Source organism: Callorhinchus milii, unplaced genomic scaffold (genome assembly GCF_018977255.1).
Source record: "Callorhinchus milii isolate IMCB2004 unplaced genomic scaffold, IMCB_Cmil_1.0 Scaffold5, whole genome shotgun sequence".
Taxonomy (NCBI): domain Eukaryota; kingdom Metazoa; phylum Chordata; class Chondrichthyes; order Chimaeriformes; family Callorhinchidae; genus Callorhinchus; species Callorhinchus milii.
The window spans coordinates 2,744,217-2,762,405 of NW_024704746.1; the positions used below are offsets into that span (position 1 = coordinate 2,744,217).

An 18,189-nucleotide genomic window follows, 5' to 3' on the forward strand; every position below is an offset into this window, starting at 1 on the left:
AGAGGAGAGTTTGACAGTGTGGGGGTGTGGAAGGAAAAAGCACCAACAGGCACTTGATGGTGGGGGGGAGTTCGACGGGAGACAATTTCAGTGACACACAGTGACTGAGCCAGGCCGACACACAGTGACTGAGCCAGGCTGACACACAGCGACTGAGCCAGGCTGACACACACAGCGACTGAGCCAGGCTGACACACACAGCGACTGAGCCAGACCGACACACAGCGATTGAGCCAGGCTGACACACGCAGCGACTGAGCCAGGCGGACACACACAGCGACTGAGCCAGGCTGACACACACAGCGACTGAGCCAGGCTGACACACACAGCGACTGAGCCAGACCGACACACAGTGACTGAGCCAGACCGACACACACAGCGACTGAGCCAGGCTGACACACACAGCGACTGAGCCAGACCGACACACACAGCGACTGAGCCAGACCGACACACACAGCGACTGAGCCAGGCTGACACACAGCGACTGAGCCAGGCTGACACACAGCGACTGAGCCAGGCTGACACACACAGCGACTGAGCCAGACCGACACACAGTGACTGAGCCAGGCTGACACACAGTGACTGAGCCAGGCTGACACACAGTGACTGAGCCAGGCTGACACACAGTGACTGAGCCAGGCCGACACACACAGTGACTGAGCCAGGCTGACACACAGTGACTGAGCCAGACCGACACACACAGCGACTGAGCCAGGCTGACACACACAGCGACTGAGCCAGGCCGACACACAGTGACTGAGCCAGGCCGACACACACTGCGACTGAGCCAGGCCGACACACAGTGACTGAGCCAGACCGACACACACAGCGACTGAGCCAGACCGACACACAGCGACTGAGCCAGGCTGACACACACAGCGACTGAGCCAGGCCGACACACACAGCGACTGAGCCAGACCGACACACAGCGACTGAGCCAGACCGACACACAGTGACTGAGCCAGGCTGACACATACAGTGATTGAGCCAGGCTGACACACACACACAGTGACTGAGCCAGGCTGACACACAGTGACTGAGCCAGACCGACACACACAGCGACTGAGCCAGGCTGACACACACAGCGACTGAGCCAGGCTGACACACAGTGACTGAGCCAGGCTGACACACACAGCGACTGAGCCAGGCTGACACACAGTGACTGAGCCAGACCGACACACAGTGACTGAGCCAGGCCGACACACAGTGACTGAGCCAGGCCGACACACACAGTGACTGAGCCAGGCCGACACACACAGTGACTGAGCCAGGCCGACACACAGGGACTGAGCCAGGCCGACACACACACAGGGACTGAGCCAGGCCGACACACAGCGACTGAGCCAGGCCGACACACAGTGACTGAGCCAGACCGACACACAGCGACTGAGCCAGGACCGACCACACCAGCGACTGAGCCAGGCCGACACACAGTGACTGAGCCAGACCGACACACAGCGACTGAGCCAGGCCGACACACAGTGACTGAGCCAGGCTGACACACAGTGACTGAGCCAGTCTGACACAGACAGTGACTGAGCCAGGCTGACACACAGCGACTGAGCCAGGCTGACACACAGTGACTGAGCCAGGCTGACACACAGCGACTGAGCCAGGCTGACACACAGTTAGCCCGTTGCTCAATATCTCCTGCAAATCACAATGTGAATACTCAGTCAGGAAGTACTGAAAAACAATTTTTGACTGATTTTATCTGCAAAGCCAGCCTTACGTTCTTTATTTCCATCTCCCAGGTCAGTGTTAGTGTGACCCTCCCTCTACACTCTTCAGGTAAGGGACAAGGCTTGGGGTGGGGGGGGGGGGGGGGGGAGCCCAGGGTGTGCATTGGGATATCTGCATAACCAGCGAAAACCACACAGCTTCCCATTGACAGACATCCTTTTTTTTTAAGTTGTGCAGTTATTTATTTGGATTCGCTTGTCTCTGCGAAGGCGAAGAGGCAATAATTAAATAATAATCGATTGTCAAATGCCAGAATTATTATCAAGCGTTAATTTTTTTTTGGGGGGGGGAAATCAAATCACAGCTTCGACAACTTGATTTCAGATAACTTGTTAACTGGGGTTTAAAGAAAAACACAAGATTTCTGGATTGAATTGCAAGTGCAAACAAGTTAAACTTAGGCAGGTGTCCTGTCCCTTTGCTTTCAGAGATACAACACATATAATTCTATAACATAAATATATTTTCATACACAATAAATGTACATTTTTAGATGGTAAATATACGTTTCTTTGCGGTTATACATTTATATATGGTTATCGTGCATTTCTATACAGTTAGCATACGTTTCTATGTAGTTATTGTATGTTTCTATACAGGCATTGTATGTTTCTATATGGTTAGCGTATGTTTTTATACGGTTATCATTTTTCTATACGTTTGTTATATGTTTCTATGTAGCTATTGTGTTTCCATAAGATTTCAAGAAACATATTAGACTGTAAAATACATACATTAACAACAATTTATACTAATCCGTGCATTTGATACAGCGCCTTATCAGGTCTTCGAGACGTCTCAAAGCGCTTCACAGAATATACTGTAAAGTGTAGTGACTATATTTCGTGGGTGAAACCCGGCATCCGATTGCGCACAGCAGTGTTCCACAAATAGTCGTGGATCGAGTGACCAGATGATTATTATTATTATTACACAGCTCACCTCATGCAGGATAGAGTCTCGGAGCGATGACCTCACCCCAGCTGGTCGAAGGAGGATTTTATCCTTGGTTTCATGTGGATTTAAAGACCCTCTTTTTAATATTCACTTATTAAGCGACAGCAGCTCTCAGGATAACATCTGCTCTGCGCTCCTCACAATGAGTTAAAACTCTCAGCTCTGGTCTGGCCAGATGTCTTCACAGGGACATGCTATTTCCATTATAAAATGATGTGAAGTGTATTTCATTTTATTGGCTCAGTCGCTTGAGCTCTCGCCTCTGAGTCGGAAAGCTGTGGATTCGAGCTCCCTTGTTCAAGGGGCTTCAAGCTCACACTGTCAAGGCTGACGCTCCAGCACAGTGCCTGGGGGTGGGAGGGTGGGGGGGGTGGGGGGTGGGGGGTGTGGGGGTGCACGAGGGGCGAGCTAGCTCCCGCTGAGTCATCAGAGACACCGTCCTTTGGATGAGACGTTAAACCGAGCTGCTCGTCCATGCCCTGACCTGGTGGGACGTTAAAAGATCTCTACAAAGCTATTGGAAAAAAAGAAAAGAGACCTTCTCTCCCTCGGTGTGCGTCTTGGCTGACAGTTAATTCTCTCCCCCACTCCCCCCTCTCTCCCCCTCCCCTCCTCTCTCCCCCCCCCCACCCCCCCGGATAAAATCGTGTTTGATTCACGGCTGCTTTCCCGCGGGACCTCGCTGTGCGCAAAGGTTGCGTTGGTCCACGAAATACACAGTCACTACACTTCCCAGCCAACTTCACCGTGAGCCGTGTATCCAATGCGAGGATTACTGTTGTTAGCAAAATCCGGACGGAACAGTGTGGCTTTCGGCAGGGAAGATGAACAGGAGCACGAGTTCGTTGTGGCTGGCGTGCTTGTTGAACGCGGTGTGGATCACCGCTCGGGGGGCGGAGGACCCCTTACACGCACTTCCGTCCCCGGACATCGCGGTGACCCAGGCTGGGGTCCCGGTTACCCTGGAGCCCACCATGTCCTGCCCCAAGGACTGTCGCTGTAACCTGGACTGCACTGTGGATTGCGGAGGTGTGAACCTGAAAGAATTCCCCAGCAATGTATCGGAGGGAACCCTGCATCTCTCCCTACAGGTAGCTTCACCGGTGCTGATCGGCTGAGGGGTTGAGGGGGGAGGGAGGTGGTGTGTTGTGGTGTGGTAAGGGGAGCAATGGGGAGGAGGGGGTTAACCCGCTGCGCTCTGCACAGCACTGGGGGGCAGAGTTCCATCATCGGAGGCGCCGTCCTTCAGATCAGACCTTAAATCTTCCTTCCCCCCACCCCCCCCCCCCCACCACCCCACCGGCTGCCGCAAGATTCACAGTCACTGTCATTCCCGTGAAGCTCTTTAAAATGCAACAGCGATCCTCCCATTCGCTTCAGCGCCCTCCGCGTCGGGAGAAGGTCTCAAAGCGCTTCGCACGATTTTACTGCAAAATGTAGTGACTGTGCGTTTCGTGAGCGGAACGAGGCAGCCAGTTTGCGCACAGCGACGTCCCCGCCAACGGGCGTGAAGCGAACACCGATTTGAACCCGAGCTTTGTTGTTGCGGCTTCTGCGCCCGATGCAGGCATAATTGTTAATCATCGTTGAAGTCGTTTTTTCTGTAATTCTTAAAAGCCCGGGAGGGCGATGGTCAGAGTGACAGCTTCTGAAATTTGCAGTGAATTGAATAACTTTCTCCCGAAATCACGTCGGCGGAGGAAACAGTGAGGAAATAGCTGAAGTCTAGACGTAGTCAGCAAATTGGCTGCTGCTTTCGCCTAAAGAACTTGAGAGCAGTTATCTGGGAGTTGTTTTGAGAAGAGAGGGGAGTTTTTTCTCTCTCTCTCTCTCCCTCACTCTCTCTCTCTCTCCCTCGCTCTCTCTCTCCCCCTCGCTCTCTCGCTCCTGCTGTCCTGGCCCACAATCCCCCCCCCACCAGATAAAATCCTTCGCTCACTTGACGGCTGTTGGCAGGGACGTCACTTTGCACAAATTGCCTGTCACGATCACCTACAAAATACAAGGTCACTGTACGTTACGGTAAAACCCTGTGAAACGCTTACAGATGTTTTCCCGTTTTGGGGGACCCCAGAGCGAGCGCTGTAGGGTGGGGAGGGGGAGGTGGCGTGGCGTGGGGAGCGTGGAGGGGCTGGGGTCCAGCTAAAACCGCACAGCTCGTCCATCGAGAGCTTTGCCGGTGTGGATGGACGCGCACAGTGAGTGTGGCGGCCTGGCTCAGTCGGCAGCACTCTGAGTCAGAAGACTTGGCGGGACTTGGAACCCACATCGTCTGGGCTGACACTCCGGGACACTATCCTGCGTGAGGGGCACTATATAAATGCAAGTTGTTGTTGTTATTATTATTGACGCTGGGGGTGGGGAGGGTGGGGGTCAGGGAGCGCTATATTGTTTGAGGTCGTTTCGATGAGGCCCCTTGGGACGTCCTCCCGACATGAAAGGTACTGAACAAGTGTGATACGTAGTTGTTGCTGTTATTGTTTCGCCCACAAAATATACAGTCAAATCACCTTACAGTGTGTTCTGTGAAGCGCTTTGAGACATCTTGAAGATGTGATGAGATGCTACATCAAATGCAAGGATTATTATTATTGTTGTTGTTGTTGACCTCCCTATCTGTGCTCTATTTAGACGGCAATTAAGAGGCCGTATTGGCGCTATTCACAAAAGGGAATCTCTCTTTCCTAGTTTCCTGGTCAACAGTGCGACCTCCCGTTCCCCCCCCCGCCCCTGTTCCCCCCCCCAACCCCCGAATAAAATTAGTCATCTCTTAGTCATGGCTGTTTGTGGGTTGATACCCTGCGCAAAATTGGCTCACGATTAAACTGCTCTTTACAGTAAAATCTCGTGCAGTGCTTTGAGACGCCTCAACGAGGTAGTAAGGCACTGCATCAAATGTGGGGATTAATATTAATAATTATTATTATTATTACTATTTAAACATACTATTCTTCGTGTTTCCCAGAACAATGCCTTGGAGACCATCCCGATTGACGGGCTGTCAAAGCTCCATAACTTGGAGACTCTGAATCTGCAGAATAACAGGCTGACATCAAGTGGTAAAGTATCCTCCCACAGAAACACAAACAAAACAGGCTGCGTCCTCCTGCAGAGGCTAAATTATCTGTCTTGGCAAAGGTATCTTCCTCCCCCCCCCACCCCTCCCCACACGCGCGCACACACACACAGACACACGCACGCACGCACGCAGACACACACACACACATGCAGACACACACGCGCAGACACACACACGCACCATCCCTGCTATTTTCATTAAACCCTCATGACGGGACCCCGATGTTGACTTGGTACCAGTTGTGAGAGAATTTGTCATGCGGCCAAGACAAATACAGAGCATGGCTCTTAAAGGGGCCTTTGTCCCCGTTACACGTGTCAAAAAATATATAAGTTTTGCCAAACATTAGGTTTGCTTAAAGGGGAGGAGGAGGCGGGCGGGCGGGCGGGCCAGGGGTGATGCAGGAGACCTTCCCCGGGAAGGTCCTGACCATTGACCCAAGCGACCAACTTACCCTTGAGCTGATGTCAATGAAGATAACAAGAGAGAAATAACAGAAATAAATAGGAGGCAATACCCAGAGGAACATGTTGTTTTGAAGCAGGACTGGGCGTGCCCCAGCCTTTAAATGGGGTGCGGAGATTAACCCTTTGAGAACTGATTTTTAAAAAAAAAATCTTCATGTTTTTAACCTCCTCTCCTGTGGTTAGACCACTCGCCTCACAAGCGAGAAGAGCCGGGTTTGAGTCCTGGGCAGGGTGGAACTATAGGCAAATTTCCTTGCTCCACACCCCTCAGTTTACCGAGCAGTAAATAACGCGGTTGTTAGTCGATTAGCTTTTCCGCGGATAATAATTCCTTCAAAAAAAAATGATGCAGTCACTTTAATCCACAGCTGCTTGCAGGACGCTGCTGTGCGCAATTGGCTGCCATGTTTCACCTACAAAATCTACAGTCAATTCACTTCACAGTCTATTCTGTGAAGCGCTTTGAGACGTCTCAAAGACGTGATAAGGCGCCGTATCAAATGCAAGGATTATTATTATTATTCATGTTTTTAACGTCCTTGACACGCCACAAGAATATTACCTCTGAAAAGATCTTTTTTACCCCCAAAAAAATCCCTTGGGTTCTCTTTGCGTCTGTTGTTCCCTTCTCTCTCCTCATTAAATGGATTGAGAGCCGGTGCAGATCGGGGATTGTCGGCCAGGAACCCGGGAGAAACTTCCTTACCCTCTCCCAACAATCCTGACAGGATATAGACGGGCCTCGGGTTTAACGTCTCACTGGAGAAATCCTAGTGGCTTGGGATGACCCCTTGACTTGAAAGGTGCTATACAAATGTAATTTGTTCTTACGACAATGTAGTGTAAACAGCCTTCCCAGGGTTAGGGAGAGGAAATCCAGCCAGGGTACCTGCTCTGCTCCCTAGAGAGCACCTCACTGATTTGTGTGAGCCGGGTGGGTAGAGGTTAGGCTCGGCTGTAGCGCCCTCCACCGTCTGTCGGCCTGCCGGCACTCACTACCATGGCTCACCCGTTAACAGGACCTTTAAATAACCGTAAAGTAACTAAACAAGAACTTTATCTTGGTCTGTGCCGACTGCGACCAGTCTCTGTCACTCGCTGCTGACATTTCCTCTCTTTCTAGGGCTTCCAGATGATGCGTTCAACTCGCTCGACAATTTGCAATACCTGTACCTGGCTAACAACAAGGTGAGAGACTATCCTCCTACCCAGGGCATGGGAAAGCCAGTCCCTGCGACTATCTGACCGATTAACGTTCCTCAGGTTTAACGTCACCTCCAAAGTGCAGCGTAAACAGCCTTCCCGAGGTTGGGGAGATGGAAATCAGCCAAGGTACCTGTTCCTGGGCCCTAGACAGTACCTCAACACTGAGTGAGGTGTCACTGAGTAACCCTCTGGGTCAGAAGGTTGTGGGTCCAAACACCCCACATCAAGAGATCTTGAGCTCTCGACGTGAGTGGGGAGAGGGGGGAGGGAGGGGAAGGAGGGAGTACTGCATTGTCACAGAGCCGTCCTTCAGACGAGACGTTAAACTGAGGAGCCGTTCAGGCTGACGTCAAAGATCCCGTGACTCTCTTGGGAAAGAGTTGGGAATTTCTCCTGTGTGCTGGCCAATAGTCCCCCAGATAAAAATTGGTCAATTAGTGAGATATTGGAACCAATACACACAAGAGCAATTCTCTTTGTGGTGTGAGGCTGTTTGCTGAAACGCACTTAATTTTAATGACATAATTATTGCTGGTAATAATTATCAGCCATTGTCGTAGCTGGAGGGAAAGCTTGCCAAATGGCGCTCTCAATGGCAGGCTATGTGGTTTAAGCTGGTTAGACTCCAGCAGTTACCCCCAACACACACTCTGGGGTTCTCCAAGCAGACACCCGGCTGATCGCGGTGAAGGGTTTCCGCATGTGTCAGACACCCGGCTGATCGCAGTGATGGGTTTCCGCGTGTGTCAGACACCCGGCTGATCGCAGTGATGGGTTTCCATGTGTGTCAGTCACCCGGCTGATCGCAGTGATGGGTTTCCGCGTGTCAGTCACCCGGCTGATTGCGGTGACGGATTTCCGCGTGTGTCAGACACCCGGCTGATCGCAGTGATGGGTTTCCGCGTGTGTCAGACACCCAGCTGATCGCAGTGATGGGTTTCTGTGTGTGTGTCAGTCACCCGGCTGATCGCGGTGAAGGGTTTCCGCGTGTGTCAGTCACCCGCTGATCGCGGTGAAGGGTTTCCGTGTGTGTCAGTCACCCGACTGATCGCGGTGAAGGGTTTCCGCGTGTGTCAGTCACCCGGCTGATCGCGGTGACGGGTTTCTGTGTGTGTGTCAGACACCCGGCTGACAAAACAAAACTCCTAATTGTAGCTTTGCAGTGAAGGGCTATGAGTATATAATGTAAAGTATACGATGTAAAGGATATAATATAAAGGATATAACGTAATATATAATCATGTAATGTATACAGATGTATTGTATCTGATGCAATGCACATAAATGTATATAAATATAAGATATATGAAGTAACATAAATATATTGTTGTATTTCACAGCTCACCGTTGCCCCAAAGTTTCTGCCCAAATCCCTGGTTAGTGCTGATGTAGCGGCCAATTACCTGACAAGGATTTACCCCCTGACCTTCGGGCAGAAGCCAAAGCTCAGGTACTGTCTGTCACCCTGACACCCCTCCATCAGCACCACAGTCGCCATATTAACTCCAGGGCAGGGGTGGGGGGGAGGGGGTTGACATATAAAGTACTTGTAAAAAATTGGGGGAAGGGGGTGTAGAATTACAGTGAAACTCCTTTCCTCTCCTTCCCACGTTCAGATCTTGCTGTTTGCAGGACATTTTTCTGTTCGCAAATCTGCTGTTGCCTTCACCCACAAAATACTGCACTTTACAGTGCATCCTGTGAAGCACTTTGGGACGTCCTCCCAACATGAAAGGCGCTGCATCAAATGTAAGGATTCTTATTGTTAAGTAAAACCAGCAGAAGTCCTATCAGTCAGGATCATAACGTCTAATATGACTTACGCGAAGTATGAGTTACAGGCAAACTTGCGGAAGTCTGATTTTATACAACTAACCCATAACAGTAAACAGGTAATAATAATAATAATTATTATGATATAAAAAAGTACCTCCGATTCCGCACTTGTTTAAACGTGGTACGCAATAAGTTTGCATGCGGTGACGGGTCAAGACTTTGTTTCCAGCGCTTGTGCGTGCGTATTTCAAGGCAGCCGGTAAGTCAGGTCGCGGTCTGACAACTTAGAAGACGATTTGCACAGGACAGAGGATTATTTGGGAACGAGAAACTGATACGATTTTGTATTTATCCGTCTTATAAAATACAACAAGTGCAAAGAAATCCAAGTATTTTTCAATCGGAAACTGAATGGGATTTGGCTGGGAGCGTGACTTATAAAGGGATGACTGATGTTTTTGCCATTGACAGATCGATCTATCTCCATAACAACAAGCTGACAGATGCCGGGCTGCCTGAGCACATGTTTAATGGTTCGGACGGAGTTGGGGTCCTCATCATGTCCAGTAATTTCGTCAAGTACGTTCCCAAGAACCTGCCGGCAGAACTCGTCAGACTGCACCTGAAAGTAGGTGGAAAAAGAGTTGTTTTTTTTTAAATCGATCGTCAAACCTGTCAATCGTTTATACCGGGATCAGGGATTCTTCCCGCTCGGCTCCCGTTACCCCCGCAAGCCCGACTGGTAGGGTGGTCCCCAGCTGGACAAACAGCAGGAAAGCTTGCCAGACAGTGCTCTCAATGGGCCAAACAGTGCGGTTTAAGCTGGTTAGACTCCAGCAGCTACCACCCACCCCACCCATCAGTCTATTCCCAAGATTTGGCTCTCGTCCCTGGAGGAACCTGTTTACCTCATCCCGGAAGGCATTAGGCGCAGATTGGTAAGAGCCAAGGCTTGGGGGTGGGGGGGGGGGCAGAGTTTGCATGGGGGTAACTGCTGGAGTCTAACCAGATAAAACCCCACAGCTTACCATTAATATTGCTGGCTGGCAAGCTTTCCCGCTGCTTGCCCAACTAAAGAGAGGGAGAGATAGAGAGTGTGCGCAATCCATTGCAGACATAGTGTAGTTGGTGTACGTATAGGGGACTCTATGTCTTGGTTGCTCTTAAACACGGTGATGGGTTTCATGGGTTTCCAGACAAATGACCAAAAGAACAAACAGACAAGCAATTCTTAAAGGATATTGAGGCTGTAAATTCTCTCGACATTTCAGTTGACAGTTATACTGTAAACCGTAAAAAATCCCTTTGTGTTTCAGAACAATAGACTGGAGAAGATTCCTCGGGGAGCTTTTGATCATCTCTTCCAACTCCGAGAACTGCATCTGCAGAACAATCACATCACCAATGATGGGATGGACAATGAGACCTTCTGGTAAGGAAGACGCTGTGTGTGTGTGTATGTCTGTGTGTGTATCTGTGTGTGTGTGTCTGTGTGTGTGTGTGTATCTGTGCGTGTGTGTATCTGTGTGTCTGTGTGTGGGGGGGGAGCAGAGGGCTACTTTTGGGGGGGGGCCTTGGGGCTAATTTTGACAGATTTGCCCACAAAATCTAGTCAATTCACCATCCTGTGAAAAGCTTTGAGATAAGATGCCGTATCAAATGTCAGGGTTATTAATTATTATTATTATTATCATTGTTGTGTGCTCCTCCTCTGTGCTGTGTGACAGCAAGCTGTCCAGCCTGGAGTACCTGGACCTGGCCAGTAACCGGCTGAGCCGTGTGCCCGAGGGGCTGCCCCGGGGGCTGGTGCTGCTGCACCTGGAGCGGAACGCCATCGGGGCGGTGGCGGTGGGCACGCTGCAGCCCGTGCGGGGGCTTGAGTACCTGCTGCTGCACCACAACAAGCTGCGGGCGGCCGACATCCACCGCGAGGCCTTCCGCGGCCTGAAGCGACTGCACACCTGCCACCTGCACAGCAACCTGCTGGAGTGGGTGCCGGCCGGGCTCCCTCGCCGGGTCCGGAGCCTCATGCTGCTGCACAACCGCATTACCACCATCTCGCGCAACGACTTCGCCCTCACCTACCTGCTCAGCGAGCTGAACCTCAGCTACAACCGGCTGAGCGTGGCCGGCCTGCACCCCGAGGCCTTCCGCAAGCTCCGCCGCCTGGACTCCCTGGATCTGTCGGGCAATGCCCTGCTCTCGGCCCCCCGGGGCCTCCCCCGCAACCTGCGCCTGCTCCGCCTCCGCGAGAACGGCATGGTCTCCGTGCCCCGCGTCGCCCTGGCCGGCATGAGCCACCTCCGGGAGCTGGACCTGAGCGGCAACCGCCTGGGGCCGACAGCCATTCACCCCGCAGCCTGGCAGGAGCTGCCCGCCCTGAAGGTACTGGTGGGGGGTGGGGAGGAAGGGGGGGCGTGGGGCAGGGCAAGGGGGTGTTGTGTGGTTTGAGGTGAGAGGTGGGGAGGTAGGGAATAGAGTTAGGATGGGGGGCGTGGGCGATGGGCGATTGTTTGCAGTGGAGAGGTCGGGAGAATATGGGGTGTAGGCAGAGGTGCGGGTTTAGTGGGAAGGTTAGGGTTGGGATGAGGTTGAGGAGTAACCCCATGGTCTGGGGTGAGGGGGGGTTGAGGTGGGAGTTGGTGGTCGGGATGAGGGATGGGATGGGAGTTCGGATGTAGTGGAAGGCGGGAGTGGGTGGTGGGTGTCGGTTGGGATAGAGGTAAGATGTAGTGGAGAGGGATACCAGGTGGAGATTGAGATTAGGGTCTGGTGAAGTGGGGATGGGATTGGAATGGGGGTGAGGGGGGTTACTGGTGGGGGTGGAGGATGGGTGTTTGGGAAGTGGGAGAGATGTACTTGCATAGGGTTGGTGTGTGGGAGTGTGGGAGAGGTCGTAATTGAGATATAACAGCGACGATTTCCAATCGTTTACGTTGCTTTCTCAGCTTCTGCACCTTTCCGGCAATCAGCTCTCCTCCATCCCTCCCGACCTGCCCGAATCCCTCGAGTACATTTACCTCCAGAACAACCAAATTTCCCTCATCCCAGATGACGCCTTCCAATCCACCCCGAACATCAAGGGCATCTTCCTGAGGTAAGCCCCCACCATCCCACCACCAACCCTACACGCCCCCATGCCCACCCCAGCGAAGCTTAGTGATTAACAAGGGGTTAACTATCTCACACTCCACTCCTGAAATCCAAGGAAAAATCCATTTCCCAAAGCCTTGGCTCCTGTCAATTCAGTCTCCCAACTGTCTGACCTGAGGCAGATGTCACTTTGTGTTGGATTGGTTGCGTGTGATGTTCCTGTAGAGCGGGGGGCGCGGGGGGTTAGAGCACTCGCCTCGCAAGCGAGAGGTCCCAGGTTCAAGTCCTGGTCATTTTGCCCGCATTATATTCTGTGAAGTGCTGTGAGATGTCTGAACTACGTGATGAGGTGCAAGAATTATTATTATTAAGGGCTATTATTATTATTACTTGTGCCTGTATTTGTGTTTGTTCCCTTTGCCAGAGGCAACAGGCTGGTGACGACGGCGATAAAGGAGATAGCTTTCGAAAACCTGAAATACTTACAGGTGCTGGACATGAGGTCGTACTCCGACTCACAGGACGAGGACAAGACGGAAAGCGGGTCAGAGACAGACCGAAACACTGCCCTCCCCCCTCCCGCCGGAGAAGGTGCCTGAGACTGGGTGCCCGGGCAGCAGACTGCGCATTGTGGCTGTCGATGGGGATGGCAGGAGGCAGGAGCTGTAAGATGGTTTTAGGGGACAGACAGTGCTATATTTTATAAATATTTCCTACGATCATCTTAATGTACATATTGTATTTAATGCCCGAGTTGCACATGCTACAGGGGGATACCGCTCGCCCCCCCATGGGCTCTGTTTGTCTCGCTCTCGTCTTTAGGGTTCAGGAGGCTTGTGGGTTCAAGCCCCTTTTCCCCCCCTCCACACCCCACGTCAAGGACTTTGGGTCTAGACTGTTGGTCTAGATTGACGCACCCAGCTCCCTGCCTGTGCAGGCGTACGTTAAAGATTCCACGGTGTGGGACCTTGCTGGCCAAAATGGCCGTCAAAGTGTAGTGACCGTGTATTTTGTGGGAGAAACGCGGCAGCCAGTTTGCCCGCAGAAACATACTGTAAACAGCCACGAAGCGAGCGACCAATCTTCTCTGGGGTGCGGTGGGGGGAAGGATTGTCGGCCAGGATACCGGGAGAGAGAGAGAGAGAGAGAGAGAGAGAGAGAGAGGAGTTCCCTTCTCTTTTCAAATAGCACCGCGGGAGATCTTTGATGTCCGCCTGAACTGAGCTGTAACATCTCAACCAAAGGACGGCGCTTCCAACAATGCAGCCCGCTCTCTCCCCCCAGCACAGTGCTAGAGAATCAGCCTGGACTGTTGTAAGACTCAGGAGGTCGTGTTGGATGCTGATGAGAGAGGTGTGAGGCTGTCAAACCTTCGTGTCGATGTGGAGAATTTACCCAATGCCGCCTTTACTGAGCTGTTGCTGTTCACACTCCATTTTATTAAAGACGACGTCTTTCCCAGCAGCTTCCACGGACTCCATGGTTCATCTGCCCTGAACGCAGTCTTTGGGGCAGTGCGTGCGTTAGATAAGCAAACCAATCCGTGGCAATCTGGCTCGGCCACCTGTCGCTGGGTCAGGAGGTTGTGGATTCACACACCCACTTGACAGAGAGGTCCTCACTGGACAGGCAGCTTTCCAGGCAGTGGTCACAATGGGCAATGAGCTTTTAGCTGGTGAATTGCCAGCAGCTGACCCCATTTCTAACACCTTCCCCACCCTATCCCCCCCGCCCCCACGCACACATACAATGCACTCTCTGGGATACCTCCACCCAACTACTCCCCCCTCCCCGCCCCCGCTAAGCAAGTCTCCCAATTGTCTGACCTGAGGCAAATGTCACTTTGCGTTGGACTTTATTGGATTGGATAATAATAATGATGATAATCCTTCCATTTGATACGGCGCCTTCTCATGTCGTTGAGACGCATCAAAGCGCTTCACAGAATATATTGTAAAGTGGACTGACCATGTATTTCGTGGGCGAAAGGCAGCAGCCAATTCCACACAGCAGCGTCCCACAAATAGTCGTGGATTGAGTGACCGAATTTTTTTTATACATCAAAGGATTTTATACCCCTGGAAAGCGATCCGTCAATCGACTAACAACCGGGTTCCTACTTACAGTTGGGTAAGTAGAGGTGTGAGTGCGGAGTAAGGAAACTTGTCGAAGGTTTTGCTCTGCCCGGGAATCGAACTCAGGTCCTCTCGTTTGCGAGGCGAGCGCTCTAATCACTATGCTTTGGGATTGGACTGTGTTGGTTTTTATTGGAGTGTGTTGGTTAGATTGGGTTACTTCCCTTATTGACTTGCTTAAGTTTGAGCCGAGTCCAGCTGGCACCGGCTCTGGAAAACACAGCAAAGCGAGTCCGCAACTAATCATGTTTGGACTTGGATGGTTTCAAATAAAAAATCCATGGGGAGTTTTCTCCTTCTTTCAGTGGTCTGTCTTCCCCCCACATCCCCCCGTTGTTTGGTTCAGGTCATTTGAGGCCAACAAGCTCCTCACCCAACCCCATTCCCCTCAGCATCTCACCTAAATGTCTGGTCTATCACATGCTCATGTCTGTGCCCTGTTCAGGCGGATGTTAAAGATCCTGCAGCGATGTTTAACAAGCGAAGGGGGCTTTCTCTCTCCCAGTGTCCTGGTGACAAAGCTCGCCCTCCACTAGTGGGGCAGACGTGTGGGCAAGGGGGCATGAAACAGGCCGCTGTTTGCTGAGCGAAGGGAGCGGCCGGGTGGGTAGGGTTCGAGTGGGGCGGGTGGGGGCGTCAAGGAGGCCGGGTGGTGGGGACGAGAGCGAGGTGGATTAACAATGTTATCGGACGAATGGGCCAACGCCACTTAAAGTTGCATGAGATGACCTCAGCCACGATGAGCCAGAATAAGCTTCTCGCCAGGAACCCTTGTTGGGTTTCAAAACACTCTTATTGGAACTTGGACTCTTTCCCCCCCCCCCCCCCCACCGAGCACTTGGCACTAAACCAATCCATTCCCTGTTTTTTCCATGTTAAAGTCTCCACTTGTTGTTTTGATCTCTCGTTCATGGCTTGGCACTCGACTGGCTTCACTGTCTGACACAACACGATGTAAAGGAGACAGAGAGAGTGAGACACCGAGTGAGAGAAAGAAGATGATAGGAGAGCGAGAGGAGAGAGGGAGAAGGGGAGAGAGAGAGGAGAGAGAAGATTGTTGGAGGTAGAATGAGAGTGAATAAGTGATCCAGGATTCTACCCCCATGTGAAGGACGTGATATAAATGCCAACTGTTGTTGTTGTTCTTGTTGTTGAATGAGAATAGAGAGAACGACAATTACTGGAGTGACAGAGAGAGTGAAAATGAGAGAGAGAGAGGGGGGGGAGAAAGAGAATGACAGGTGAGAGAGGAGAGAATATGAGATAGGGGCAGAGAGGGAGAGGGAGTCAGCGAGAAAGAGGTGATAAAAAATGAGAGCGCCAATGAAAGAGAACAGGAGAAAGTGAATGAGAGAGAGGAAAATGAGAGACAGAGAAAAATAAGGGAGAGAATGAATGAGAAAGAAAGATAGGAGAGAGAGAGAGAGACCATGGGCAAAAGCCACCCACTCCCACCGTTGAGAATATCCTGGTGTCAGAGACAATCCGAAGAGACGGGAGGGGAGAGGGAGGTGTCGGGGTGGGGGGGGTCACGTTGCCACAGGAACACGAACACCTCACCATCCCAATTCGGACATTCACTGACTGCCTCTCCCGCCCCCACCATCGGGTGGGGGGGCTTTCAGACATTTTGCCCCCCACTCTGAAGCTCCATCCCTCCAACTCGCTCCCTCCCTCAGCTCACCTTGTTCAAGGCCCGTCTCCAGACTGACCTCTTTGACCGCGCTTTCGATCCCACACCTCTCCCACCACCCCACCCCACAAAACCCCTAGGCTCGGTGCTCAGCCGGCAGCGTCGAGGGCTTTGAGAGACCCCTCCCGAGGTAAAAGGCCCCCGTGTGAACGTGAATCGTATCGCTCTGTTATATATATATATATAAGGTTACAAAGAGCGAGATGTCATTTCCAAAATGTTTATTACAATTGCGTTGGGAGTGAGCAATGGTTTAGCAACAGCAATAGCTTTACTAACGCAGAAAATGTCTCCCACATTTTCTATGTTACTAAAGTAACATGAGTGAACCTGAGGGAGGGAGGGAGGGAGAAGGAGAGAGAGAGGAAGAGAAGGTTAGGGATAGGAGAGGGGGAAGAGAGCGATGGAGAAGGAGGGATGGAATGGATGGGAGAGAGAGCGAGGGCTCTGAAGAGGAGAGAGAGAGAGAGAGAGAGAGAGGGTTGGGAGAGGGAGGGAGAGGGGAGTAGAGAGAGAGGGGGGGGGGCGATGGGAGACAGAGTGAGGAAGACTGGTAGGGATGGGAGAGGGAGAGATGGAAGGGGTTGGGGGGAGAAGAGAGAGGGAGAGAAGGAGGTGAGTAGGGATGGGATGGGAGAGAGGGGGAGGGATGTGAGGGAGAGGTGGGGGGGGGGGGCAGTGTGTCAGAGTGAAGCACCACCCGGGATGGAGTACTTGAGTAGAAACATTTACATTGTACAAACAGCTTAGAAAGCACCTGACCCCGGGACAGGCGACATTACAGTCTGTGCTGAACGTGTCGCCAGTGAGAATTCCTCCCTCTCGGATGTCTAAATGTCAGACTGTAATCCTGACGAGTTCTCGCGTGAGGCGGGAATTGTCCCCTTGTGGTCGATCGATAGCCTGATATTGGGGGGAGGGGGGGGGGAAATTCCCCCCTCCACTCCCCCCCTACATCCCCGCCCAGAAAGTCACGGGACGATGTACTTCCCGGTTGCTGATCCGAGCCACTTGGCATTCCTCCTTAACGAATCTCATTACAAACACCTGGGAATTAGACTCGGGATGAGCCATGTATGTACTGTACAAGAGTTCTATATACACGTATTTATATATGTAAAATACAACACGCAACTGACGGGACATGGAAACCAGGTCTGGGAGGGAGAGGGAGAGAGAGAAGGGGGAGAGGAAACCAATCACAAACTGACCCCCCCCCACCCCCCCCCCCCCCACACACACACACACACACACACACATCCACACCCGCAGGACCACACGCGTGCATGCCCATATACACCCCTAACCCCACGCACACCCAACTCGCATGCGCACACATAGCCCGCACCCCCCACCCCCCACACACACCAATGGCAACACACACAGACCCACAAACGGCCCCTCACACACTGTTCTCTGGGGAAAGGGATGGGAGGGGAAGAAGTCGGATATTTTCAGGATAATAACGTAAGCTTGCGGGGAGCAGTTGGCTTGAAGAAGACCCTTCGATCCATCACTCCCACTTGTCCGTGTTCCCATAACAGCATCCGCCTGGCTCTTCCATCAATAACAAGGAGGGTCCATGTGGACATATTCCTTCCTCCCTCCCTTCCCCCCCCCCCAAACTGAAGGATGGAGCCCAGGTGGGGAGGGGTGGGGGGAATGAAGTAGCTGGGAGGGTGAAGAGGAGAAACAAGTGAAGCATCAGTTGTGTCTCCCCACCCTGGGCCAAGTGGATGTGCTGTGATGGTGTGAGCGCTAGCCTATGGCGGGGGGGGGGGGCGGAGGAGGGAGCTCACACATTGGTCTCTAGCTCGTCCATCTCGATGGCACATTGGTCCTTCTGCAGGCCCAAGGCCAGCTCCATCTGCACGTTGTGGGACCCCCCTGGGGGGCATGGCCTCTCCCCCCGGCCCGTCTTGTTCACGTCGTTTGTGCAGCCGTTCCTCTGGTAAGCCATGATCTGGTGGATGCTGATAGGCTTCGTCTCACAGATCAGAGGAACCTGCATCACCACAACAGCATCATTATCACCAACAT

The 18,189-nt window shown here is 52.2% G+C and overlaps 1 protein-coding gene across 1 annotated transcript; it reads left to right on the plus strand.

Annotated features, from left to right (window-relative positions):
* The first annotated feature begins 3,428 nt into the window (after positions 1-3,428).
* On the plus strand, positions 3,429-13,308 carry podn (podocan). Its single transcript, XM_007903709.2, has 9 exons — positions 3,429-3,791; positions 5,666-5,759; positions 7,370-7,434; positions 8,793-8,902; positions 9,700-9,856; positions 10,545-10,660; positions 10,956-11,613; positions 12,177-12,325; positions 12,746-13,308. Exons 1-9 carry the CDS (start codon positions 3,525-3,527, stop codon positions 12,918-12,920), a joined length of 1,791 nt encoding a protein of 596 aa, XP_007901900.2. The 5' UTR covers positions 3,429-3,524; the 3' UTR covers positions 12,921-13,308.
* Positions 13,309-18,189: the final 4,881 nt, after the last annotated feature.